The sequence below is a fragment of the Capsicum annuum genome, chromosome 1 (genome assembly GCF_002878395.1).
Source record: "Capsicum annuum cultivar UCD-10X-F1 chromosome 1, UCD10Xv1.1, whole genome shotgun sequence".
Lineage (NCBI taxonomy): Eukaryota > Viridiplantae > Streptophyta > Magnoliopsida > Solanales > Solanaceae > Capsicum > Capsicum annuum.
The window spans coordinates 72,485,488-72,497,821 of record NC_061111.1 but is presented as its reverse complement, the minus strand read 5'-3'; the positions used below and the strand labels follow the sequence as shown (position 1 = coordinate 72,497,821).

General features: G+C 34.1%; 1 protein-coding gene across 1 annotated transcript; it reads right to left on the bottom strand.

Annotated features, from left to right (window-relative positions):
* Positions 1–1,488: 1,488 nt before the first annotated feature.
* Positions 1,489–5,648, bottom strand: LOC107876149 (probable methyltransferase PMT15). Its single transcript, XM_047401969.1, has 6 exons — positions 4,691–5,648; positions 4,396–4,606; positions 4,011–4,296; positions 3,269–3,661; positions 2,517–2,594; positions 1,489–2,024 (listed from the first exon to the last, which is right to left on the bottom strand). Exons 1-6 carry the CDS (start codon positions 5,408–5,410, stop codon positions 1,775–1,777), a joined length of 1,938 nt encoding a protein of 645 aa, XP_047257925.1. The 5' UTR covers positions 5,411–5,648; the 3' UTR covers positions 1,489–1,774.
* Between the last annotated feature and the right edge of the window lie 6,686 nt (positions 5,649–12,334).

Below are 12,334 nucleotides of genomic sequence, written 5' to 3'. Positions count from 1 at the left end.
CTCTGTGGGAATACACTGAGTTTGTTGTTGTTGTATGATAGATATTGAAAAACAAAAATTCTATAAAATGATTTTACTAATAAAGTCTGTTGATATATGTTCTTTTTCGTCATTTGACTCTCAAAAGCACTCTTGAAAATAATTTAGTCAAACACAATCTATATATAAAAAGTACTTTTCAAATAAATATAACAAATATAAATTGTTTTTTTTTTTCAAAAGCACTTTTTCGAAAAACTATTTTATAAAAGTGCTTATTAAATAAGTAATTTTCTAACAATAATCCTAAACAAGCTCTTAGATAAATTAGTTATGAGTTACAAGATCCAGAGGTTAATAGATACCAAATTCCAAAAAAAGATCAGAAGCTTTTAATAAAGAAACAATAATTTCTCTTGGTTAATAGGTAAAATTAGAAATAAACACATAATGCTCTCTTTCAACACAAAACATAATCGTCTTCTTCCTGTATCGGGTGTGCATTAGACCCTATTGCAACCCATTTGCAGACTCAATAGTTTAAACACCAATAACGATTTTAAAAACAGAGTCATACTAGCAAATCAATATTATAACGAATTTCGATATTAACTTGCACAAAAAGTTAGATCAGAAAAACAAGACTCATTTCTAAGGTTTTTTGCAAATTCCGAAAATTAACAAGACTGGGGTGAATTGATTATGCTCGTTACCAAAAATTAGAAAATATAAAGCAATAGCACAACGAAAATAATATTGTCATACCTTAACCCATTGTCGGAATAGTATAGTTGTCGACATTGTCAGCAACGTCAATACTATCTTTCCGATGAGTCTTTAAAGCACTCAAGCCTCACTCTTTAGATGATGTGAAGTTTTGAAAAGATTAAGCTTAGGGACAGTTTTGGATATGCCAATTAATTATAATGTTTTTCCATCATAACATTTTCAAGCAGTTACCAAAAATGGGGCAACGATTTTGGGATTTTCAAATTCAAAAGAATTCCAACTGCAGTTACTCAATGAAGTCACTAACCATTTCAAAAATGTCAACATTGAGATACTGCAGTAGCAGTAATTGAAAAAATAAAAATATAATTAAATTAAAGACCATAAAATGTTGACATTTTTTTTTTAATGTTATTATTAATTAAAAATCTCGAAGTACTCTGTCTAGCGGTGCGTCAAAATAAAAAAGTAGTTTGAAATTAAAAGGTCCAGTTTTCAGCTAAATTTTGTCATATTTCAAATTGAAGCTATTATAACCGCATGCACAATCTTTCCCATTTCTAAGATTTGAGATGATTATCAACGTATAATTTTGTTTCTTTTTTTTTTTTTTTATTTTTTTCCTTCCTTTTTACTCTTTTTTTTTTTTTTTTTTTTAAATGGTTCTTTTCCTTTTCCTCTTCTCCTGATCTTTCTTAGTTTCCTCTTTTCTCCATATTTAGCAAAGTGAGTTGCTTGCTTCGAAAAAAAATGGAAAAGGCAGACAAAAAGAAAAGAAAAGAAGAAACAAATGATAAGACTTCAGTAGGCACTTTCAAGCGAAACAAGTCTACTAGTCATGTTTACCATAAAAAAAAAGGTCTGTTAGTCATAACCAGGTCCTTTTCAAAAGCTTTGACAAACTAACTATACAAAATTTAGTCAGCGGAGTAAATGCCTACTTAAAAATTCTTGCAATGTTGCATTTTACTCCAAAAAGTTTAAAAAAATAAAAAGAAGAAAAGAAGATAATGAGCAAGACCATTAGGTGAACTTAAACAAGAAACAAAATTGTGATTTCAATAAATTAGAATCTTGGTCTTGTTGTGTTTTTAGAATCTTGAGTTTTTGGAGTAGTCCAATATGACTTCACTGCAAAAAGAAGTTTTTCTCGTTCCATTGGCCCATCTTCATGATCCATAATTTGACTATTCCAATTTAGCCCATCTGCTATCTTCTTTACTTCCACCAATATATCTACATCCTCTCGGATTATTACATTTCCTTCTGGCCTTAATATTCTATCCATTTCTAGTAATATGTCCTCCATTTCACATCTACATATAAACATTGACACACAGAGAAATCAGGATTTTTAGTAAGAGAATTTAAAATATGTGAAGTGAATGAAAGTACACGAACAAGGCCGGGAAATAAGTTTCTCCCGTTATTTCAATTTATGTGAAGGGGTTCAAAGTATGAGAGCTAAAACACTTAGTCTTAATTATGAATTTTTGAATAAAATTTTCAAATACATTTTAAGAAAAACTTTTTTTTTTTTTTTTATATTTGAAAACTATATGAAAAGTTCTATAAGTCAACATAGCTAATTATTATACATTTTAAGAAAAACTTTTTATTTTTTTTTTATATTTGAAAACTATATGAAAAGTTCTATAAGTCAACATAGCTAATTATTTAAAATATTTTTTAAATAAAAATTAAAAAATAATAGTCAAATTATAAATTGTTTTGACTCTCAAAATAGTACATCTTCACAGAAATAAGACGGAGTGGGGTATAGAATTTAAAATGAAACTAGAATTTACCGGTCGTTGTACATAGTAAATATTGAATCAGCATGAAGAAGATCGTATGTTCTTGGGTAAGTTGACATGGCTTCACACCTACAACAAGAATCACGGTGAATACACATAAACCACACTCTTGGTGAAAAGTGCATGATCATCTCATATAAAAGTTGAAACGGCAGCTAGCTAAGCTAGTCACATGGAACATAGAGGTATTTAATCTCCGAGCATCTAAGGCCTGAGTAGAACCAACTTTCGAGTTGCTTCTTAGATAGTAAGTAGCAAAGAAAGGTAGAGTTTAAAGTTTAGAATTTTCACTTCCAATTTCCAGCTTGTCGAAGATACCGTGTATGATTGAAATATTTCCTTCCGCCGATGGAAGGGAGGGAGAACCGGTTCCTTTTGAACCATCCTCGGAAGAGTAGAAAGGAGAAGGAAACATGAGTTTGGGAGTGTCACCACAAGTAAATAGGCGCACACATCAAGATGTTTTGCCGAACGAGCAATGATTGCTCTAGAAAGGAATTCAGTCACGGCAAATGTGATGCCGTGAAAGACATTACAGACTATGTGGCTGCTGACGTAAAATATATGCCGGCAGCTAGCCAATTCTGCTTCCTAGAACGGTTAAAATGTGACCAAGAAAAAATGAGAAGTTTGAAGACTGACACCAGGATCGCCACGTAATCTTGAGGACACCATGTGACAAAGCAGGCTTTCATTTAATTGACAGGTAGGGGAAAAGTTATTAAAGATACGAGGGGATTTACCAGCTTTGATATGTTCCAACCAATCCTCGTTCATAAATGACACCAAGTGTGTTGACCTCTGCTTCAGCAGGAACAATATTCATAACCCAAACAGGGTCATTAACCCAAGCAGCAGCAAAACCACCAAGGTGAGCATTCATATCCAAGAGATTTCTGTATCTCCCTGGTTGGTTGAGTTTGTGGTCGACACTCTTGTAATAACCAACTCTTTTCTTCCATAGCTGTGAATCCTTCTCGAATGATTCAGCCGTGACCCCATTGACAGTTCCACTGCTAATCCTCGGTGGTATCGCATGTAATCTTTTAGGCCAGTTTTCCAATTGTCCACCAGCCACATCTTCGTCAGTTGAGACTTCAGGCATGGGAGTTATGCACGTTTCAAGCTCCGTGTACCTGAAAACAACGAATTCAACACGAAACAAGGTTAATGCTAACAGAACTCCAAACATAACTTGATTTATAGAATACAGTTTCTTTTTAAATCTGTCCCAAAAAGGAGGACATTTTTTATGTTTAGATTCTCTCGTTAACTTTTTATTGTACCTTAACATACATTTATCGCCATAAAAGTTCCATCACATGTTTAAGTTAACAAGTGCCAACAGTACTTTTAGTATTTGCAGAAATCATTTTTTTTTTCCCTTAAAGATCATATTGCTCCACTTAAACATCATCATGTAAAATGAAACGGCGGGGTTGGTAGCTAAGATATTAAAACTGTGAGGAACTGAAAAGCACAAACCAGGCTCTATCAGGATCTTGGGCAGGACACATAGACTTCTTCTTTTGTTCTTTGCACTGGTAATGATTGTAGGGCTTTTGCCATATTGCAATGTCATCCTTTTCAACAAACTTTTTCCAGCAGAGTTTCTTAGCTACGTCTTCAATTCTGGTTTGCTCATCATTAAGGTCATCTCTGGTTCTTTCCCAGCCTTTGAAATATTTCCTCCAACGGATTGGTGGGCCGGAGAGTATCCAGTATCCACCGGGTCTCAGGACTCTATCAACTTCCATTAAGTACACACCATCTGGTCCACCAAATACCAATGCAAATATATTTATTTTAACATATAAACAAAATTTAAATTTAAGAGAAATCACTCTTTTATTTACTTAATTATACGCACTATACTGGTTCCATGGAATAAGGCAACGAGAGCAATGGGCCATATCAAAAGCTCTAGATGGATATGGAAGCCTCTTTGACGCGAGCACTCCAATCAGTGCAGGAACGCCTCGCTCAAGAGCAAATTGAACTTGTGCTTCATGTGTATCCCTGGGTGCAAATGACATTGCTAGGATATCTCGCGACAAAAGATAAGCTCCCCAACTCGCCACCTGCATGGATTGTTGAAACTTCCTTAGAACAAATTTCTAAATCGGATATTACAATTCATCTAGCCATAGAGAAAAATAAGTTACCCCACAGCCCGTGTCAATGGCCGTCCTAATGGAACCATCTTTGAGATTGATCAACTTGTCAATGTCATCCACATAGGCATCGGCACCATTAGGGAACATAGTCCCTCCACCAGGGAACCTGAACTTGTCTCCTTCTTTCCGAATCCAATTCTGAACAGCCTTCTCCACCGTCAATTCCTTGTGGGGAACATTGGCGTACCATGCCAGATCCCTGCTCTTGGGCCACTTGAACGGCTTCTTGTAACCATAAGGTGCGGGGACACGGCATTTCAACAACTGACTCTTGTCAGGGCAATGCCTCTCCCTATAAATCAGTCTGTCCCTCTTGAATTTCAACGATCGATGAGGATCTTCACAGGGTGTATACTCGCTATATTTGATGTCACATGGTGGGTAAACTTTGACACCATCAACCACGCCTTCACCTTCATCATCACCGTGGCTAGCGGTGAAGTCCACTTGTGTGGACGAAGCTGATGAATTATTGGAAAAATCAGTGGTGGAAGTGATTTTCAAGGGTATGCAGGGGATGGTAGCAGCAACATTAGAAGCAGGGAAGGTGTAAATGGATCCTCTGCCTATGAAATATGCGATAGAGCAGAGGACTGTAAAGGTGATAGCCAATGTATAAACATTGATTCTTATCGAGTGAGGCGGGAAGTTTGCTCCATTCTTTTTGTAGGTTGGGCTATAGTACGGGGGTGTTTTAGGACCTGCCATGGGACAACTGAATCAATTTTCAACTTACTCAATTAATGATTCAAAATTGCAATGTGCGATTTACTAAATGGAAGAGTTAAATGACTCCAACTGAATGTAGTTATAACACGGTGTCACAGTTGGATTGACATTGTAGAGGAATCGTAGAGGTGGATCCAACAAGTGAAGTTTTGTGGGTGTGTACCCACTACACTTTTTTTGTCACAATTGTTGGAACTAGCATAATGTACGCATTTTTCAGTTATATAGTTGGAGTGTCCGTAACAGCTGCTGAGGAATAGTAGATCCACCAAGAAAAAATTTGAGTGTTTTTCGTGGAGATCTAACAAATAGGAAAAATGTGAGTTTAGAAAATGGATTATAATAACTGCATTGCTAAATGCCATTCCTTGTATAGTTTGGATTAGGAAATAATGTCAGCCGTGGAAATTGAAATGGAGGAAGCATTGTCCACCATGATATACTTCACCCAAACTGTTTTAAGTTAAAACTTAAAATTAATGTACATATTTGTAACAAATGTTTTGGTTGGGCTAAGAGGATATAATAATACGAGGTTTCGCTTAGCCAGTTTCTTATCTACCTAACTAACTTTATTCAGAACACTACGGTTGGTTGGTAGGTGGGGTGGGGTGGGGTGGGGATGAAGTTCACCATGGATGGCAAGTAAACTGTAGCATGATTTTATGTATTTTAGTCATGGGTGGCAAATGGGCGGGCTGAAAATGGGTCAATATAAAATAGGTAATAATCCGATCTACCCATATTTCATATTATTGGGATCAAAATTATTTGGGCATCATGTGGAAGCTAATAATTGCAAATCATGTCGACCATAAATCAGAAGATAGAGAAAACTATATTAAAAAGTATATTATTTGATATGATTTGGCCAACTACATATTGAAAACTAAATTGAAAAATATAAAATATATTCGGAGATAATTTCTCCCTAAACAAAACTCTCTATAAATTACATTATAGATGTTATATGTTATGGTATGACAAATGGAATCTTTTATTTATAAAAGTACAAAACTTCTTCTCCGAGATAGGGTGACCAAGTATGGAACAAATCTTTTTCAAAGAGGAAACCTTTTATATACTAAGAAAATCTCTTTGATCTAAAATGCAGTTATGGTAGAATTCAGATAAAATAGAAAATTAAGTGCAAAACCTAAATGATATAGATTGATAAAAGTGGTTGTGTGACAAATTAGGCAGGGTCAAAGGCGGGTTGACCCAAATTTTCCTATTTATTAGTTAACGGTACTCTACATTAGAATTTAATATGTGATTAGAAATACAATAATTTTGATAACCAATTTGCAAGAAACATTCCACATCACTGTTTATCTGTATTGTATTCAAAGTAATATTGTAGACAAGTAATTTTGTCTTTTCTAAATAGTTAATTTCTAATCATTCGCCTTATCTTATCACGCACCCCATCTCATTCTATAATTTTTTCATAAAAAGATAAAAATAACTAACTTTTAACCAAAATTGTTAATAAATTTTATCTCATTCTAACCACCCTACCCCACATACCCCTACCCCTCTCACTCTTTTGGGCTGCCTCACTATAACAAACACACATTCTACACACTTCACGTTTTTTCCACTAGAGAAAGACATGATTTCCCCTTGAACTTGTCCGCTCTACTTACTTTAAACCCTAAACTAATGGGGCAATTATATACCCCTTTCATAGCTTTCAATTGAATTAATTTCAACCCTTATGACTGGCATGACAAAAAAAAAAGAAAAACGCGTGAATTTTTTTTAAAAAGGGCCATATATATATATATATATATATATATATATATATATATATATGTATGTATATATATATATATGTATGTATGTATGTATGTATATAATTAAAAAAAATAAGAAACCCAACTTCATCTTCTTCGTAACACCTCCTTCCCCTACCCCCACCCCCACCACCCAACACGTTGTTCCTTCATCTTCTTCGTACCCTTCACCCGCACCCACCCCATCTCATTTCTTCATCTTCTTTGTTTAGGTCAAACATACATACATATATATATATATATATATATATATATATATATATATATATATTAAGAATTATGAACTCGAATCAGTTGGTGGATAAATAATTGATATTTCAATGCTAAATACATCTAATGGAGGAACTGACTAGAGGATTAATTCTCACGAAACTGAAACCAGTTGCGAGAAATTATCAAATCTCACTCAATTCTCCTCACTCAATAACAAAAATTGTGAGCTCGAATCAGTTGTGAGAAATTATCTTTTCTCTAATCTCACTCAATTCTCCTTTCTCTTTTCTTTACGTTTTCTAGTAATTTTTCTCTCTGTTTTCTCCCATGTTTTTTAGTGATCTTCATCATAATTTTCCTCCCTCATTTATATATATATGTGTATGAATTTCAAGGAAAAAATAGCGTGTGAGTATAGTTATGTGTGCGTATTGTATTGTGGAAAAGATGGTGGGTAGTGAGGAAACTTTGTGTGTCTGTGTAAAGTGGAAAAAAATAAAGTTTTTATAGGTAGGTGTATATTGCTGTTATTGAATTTCAGTTAAGTGTTCCTCTTTGTTGTTGGTCAATGGAAACAAAAATAGAGGAGGACCTTTGTTGTCTATTCTGTGGTGGGGGTTGGAAGAGGGGGGAGGGTCTAAAGAAAAAGGAGGATGAGGGAAGGAGGGGGAGGGTCTAAAAAAAAGGAGGAGAAGGGAAGGAGAGGAGGGGGGGGGGGGGGGTTTTTTTTAAAATATATATATATATATATATATACAATTTTTTAAAAAAATAATATATTTTATATATATAAAAAAAAATTTTAAAAAATAATATATTTTATATATATATATATATATATAAATAGTACATATATATTCTTTTACTTTTCTAAAAAAATATATAAAAATAGTATGTCTGTGAGATTACTTTTATTTAAAAAAAACTCTAATTTCTTATGCGGCAATGACCTAGCACTGATTTGGCACTGACATGATGCGTGTGTAGTGCATTCTCCATTGTGAGACTGGAATTGTGATTTTGAGGGTGAAATTAATTTACTTTAAAGGTGTTAAGGGGGTAAATAAATGAAAGTTTAGTTTAAGCGCTAAAGTAAGTTGAGCGAAAAAGTTCAGGGAGAGAAATGATGTCTTTTCTCTTCCCATTATGAAACATACACTATACCTCACATATATACACAGCAAAAAAACTCACAGGAGACGGGGGAGAAATATATGCACACCACTCCAATTTCCATGTGTATACACAGAATACACACTCACTGAATGACACCATACATACATACTTGAATATACAAACACATAACTCACAGAGAAAAAACACACCCACAGATTCTCTTCCACACTCACAGGAGAATAATACACATTCATACACCACCAAAAAAGGGAGAGAGATCGAGAAAAATAATGAGAAAGAGAGAGGGAGATTGAGCTTCTAGTGAGAAGAGGATATTGAGAGAAAAAAATGAGAGAGAAAGAGAGAAAAATCGGCGGAAACTAAATTTCTCGATGAGTTTTTATCGGAGAGTGATGCCATTGCACCAACTGCGCCATTTTTCTTTGGTTTACGTCATCATCGAGCTCGTCGGATCTCCGACAAAGTGAAAATCATGAATTCCAACTCTAGTCTGACCAAATTTGACCAATTTTAATCCAATTCTGGTGAGGTCTGCCGAAAAATGATTGAAACAGTGACGGAGTGTGCAAATTTGGTACAGATTAAGCTACACTTCATGGTTTTGATTTTGAGTCGATGAATAATGAAATAAGAGGGTTATATCAAGTTGGATTTCAATCGTGGTTGAGTCTTTCTATTCAAGGATTTCGAGTTTAAACTTTATAAACTCATTATTATTGGCAAAAATAAGTTATTTTGAGGTCCAAATTCTCAACTCCACTCTTTTTATTATCTTAACGTGTTTGATGATATGATTTGTTGGTGTGTTTGAATATTTTTGAGTGTTTTGTAATTATGGTGGTTTGATTGGTTGATTTATGTCAAAATTGGTTAATCGTGGGGGAGGGAATCAAAAATCGATAAAAAGTAAATATTGCGGTATTTTGATTCATTTTTGATGTTGAACGTGATAGTATCATGCTTCAGGCCGAAACTAGTAGGCAAATACTATGTTGGGTAGGCAAATTGTAGAAATTGATGATTGTGGGATGATTGAATTTTTGTACCCGAGATTGTTTTATTTTGTCGCCTAAAATTGAAAAATATATTCATTTAGTCGGGAAATGCCCAGAGATGATTTGTACTTATTCACCGGGGTATGCCTCGAAGTATCTTGTACGCAAATGATGTTCGTGATCAAGGCCTAAGGCATCGGGTTGAGCATAGTTTAGGACTAATGTAGGCTAGCGTAGGCTTATTTCAGTATCTTTTATTTTTGACTGCAATAAATTGGATTGGACATTATATTTTTGGATTTTTGAGTGTTTGATTGTTTGTTGTCTTATTGTGTGTTTTGTTGATTTATGTATTTCATAATGTCATACTAGCCAATATACTCCATGTAGTGACCGTGGTCAAACCACGAGATCGAGAGATGCCTAACACCTTCCCCTTCGTCAACAGAATTTCTTAATCAAAATTTCTATTCATGGACCAGTTTTGAAAGAGTAAGAAATCATTTTGAAAAAGGATTTCCAAATGTGACTTGACATACCGGATTTATGCCGAGTGGCGTCTCTGAGCTTTGTTTGTTAAAATTTTTTTTCAAAATAAATCATTTTCTTTTTTTCACTTAATAATAAAAACATTTTCAATTATAAAATGAATCTTTTCGTAGTAAATAAAGAGGGTGTGATAGCTCTGGCGACTCTGTTGGGGGCTTTTTAGGATTCGAGCTTATTTTTTATAGTTGTATCGGCTTAGTTTGACATTATGGGTGTATAGATGTTGTTTGTGTTATTGTGTTGTTGTTTTATCATTGTTGAGTGCCTACGTGTTACGTGTTTACAGTTTTTCTCTTATGTGTTACCGCTTTATATCTGTCATCATTTGCATAACCTGAGTCATTTCTTTAGCAATAAGTCTCGTAGTACATGCTGTGTACACGACCTCTGGTTGAGTCACCCTTATTTTAGGAGGGGGAGTCATCGGCTGGTATAGAATAGGTGGAAAGTAATCGTAGCCACTATCGACCATACGCTCTTTCGAACAACCTTGTTAGTTGAACCCCAATGTAGGTCATCCTTTAGGTTATTCTTATATGCATCATATTGAGACCTAGCGGGACTTATTTGGTTTTTTGTAGGAAACTCCCTTCTAATCTTCCTAACGTGCTAATTATTGCATCTTTGAGGGTATCGAGGTCATTTGGCGAATTGATTTGGGGAAAAACATGTGCCATAATTAAAGGAAAGTGTGTAGGCAAGAAAATGTTGAAAAACAAAAGAGAAAAATTGAGTAAAAAAAATTTAAAAAAAGTTTCGGAGTTTTTTAGTGTTCATTATGATTTTTGTTTTTTACAATTTAAAATTTTAAAAAGATTTTTTTACCTTTTGCACTCATTTACTCAAAAAACAAAACATCAAAAAGATTTTGTCTTTGTTTCTTCAGCAAACATTCATAATTTAAAAATTCCAAAACTATTTTTTTTTCAATAGGATCTTCTTATAAAAGAAGAATTCAAAAAAAAAAATGGTAGAAGTTTGTATATTTCATATAACAAAAATGTCAAAAATATTTTTCTTTCATAGTTTTTAGTGTCGGTTTTATGTGAAGTGTTAAATTAGAAACTCAAAAAAGATTTTATTGACATTTTTCATCATCTGTCTTTGGTCGTGTCTCTTAAGTCGAGGTTCATTTTGTTATTTAATCCTTAATGTCCAAAGTGGACAAAGTACGCACACCCGATTCTCCTCTCTCGGGAGTGAGATACGCAGGAAACCCTTCTAGAATTTGGTGATCTTATTTCAAAAATCTAAAAATATTTTCTTCACTCTACAATTAGAGTAGGTGTTTCATATACATCTTCAAAATAAAACTACATAAAGATTTTTCTTTAATATGTTCAAGTTTCATTTTCATATGAAGTTCAAAATCGAAAACCCAAAAAAAATTTCTTTGGTAATCATAGGTTTCATTTTGTATAGAAATTTTAAAGATAAAAATTTCAAAAAGATTTTTGTCAATTTTTTTACAATTTGTTATTTTTCTTCTTCTTAAAGTTTCATGAAAAAAGAAAAAAGAGAGTTGATTGGTCATTTTGTGGCCAAACTTCATGAACTACACACACCTGATTCTCCTCTCTCGGGAGTGAGATACGTAGGCGCCCTTATCTGCTTCGGTGATCTTTTCAAAAGAAACAGAAAAAAAGATTTGGAAAAAGTTTGAACTCTAATACATTTGTTATCTCTTGTTCAGTTAGTTTAAGGTGGTTGATTTGTGAGATTTTGGTTGGTTCTCCACATTGCACCAAGTCGAAGAAAAAGTTATGGCCAACAAGGATACGAGATTATTGTCACTAATCAGATAGGGAGTTTGGGGAATGAGAATTTAGAAGCTAATAAAGAGATTAAGAAATTAAGGTAGAAAATGATAGAAATGCGTTGAGCTTGGGCCAATGGGTTACCGCCTTCTCCATTTTCCACTGATAATCTGGAATGTCTTTCTAGATTGTCTCCAGTGTCACATGTACAATGCCTTATTTTTCTTAACACACCACAACATGCATTGGGATTTACTTTGGGTAAACACTATCCTAAACTTTTAATATTCCTCTCCTAGCTTCTCAATACAAAACTACCATATACTAGGCTCTACCTGCAATTCCCATTTTTGCAGTTCCCCCTACATGAAGCTTCTACTTCTGAGGGCCATCCAATGATTGTGCTTACTCACTCTTCAACCGAGACTGTATTGAATATTTCAGGTGATCAGC

What these genes read in the sequence shown, in the direction of transcription:
- LOC107876149 (XM_047401969.1), bottom strand. Translation starts at nt 5,410, where the DNA reads ATGGCAGGTCCTAAAACACCCCCGTACTATAGCCCAACCTACAAAAAG. An exon ending in TATTCCATGGAACCAGTATA is followed by an intron (nt 4,297 to 4,395) that starts GTGCGTATAATT and finishes TTGGTGGACCAG; the next exon opens with ATGGTGTGTACTTAATGGAA. An exon ending in GTTGGAACATATCAAAGCTG is followed by an intron (nt 2,595 to 3,268) that starts GTAAATCCCCTC and finishes TTCTTGTTGTAG; the next exon opens with GTGTGAAGCCATGTCAACTT.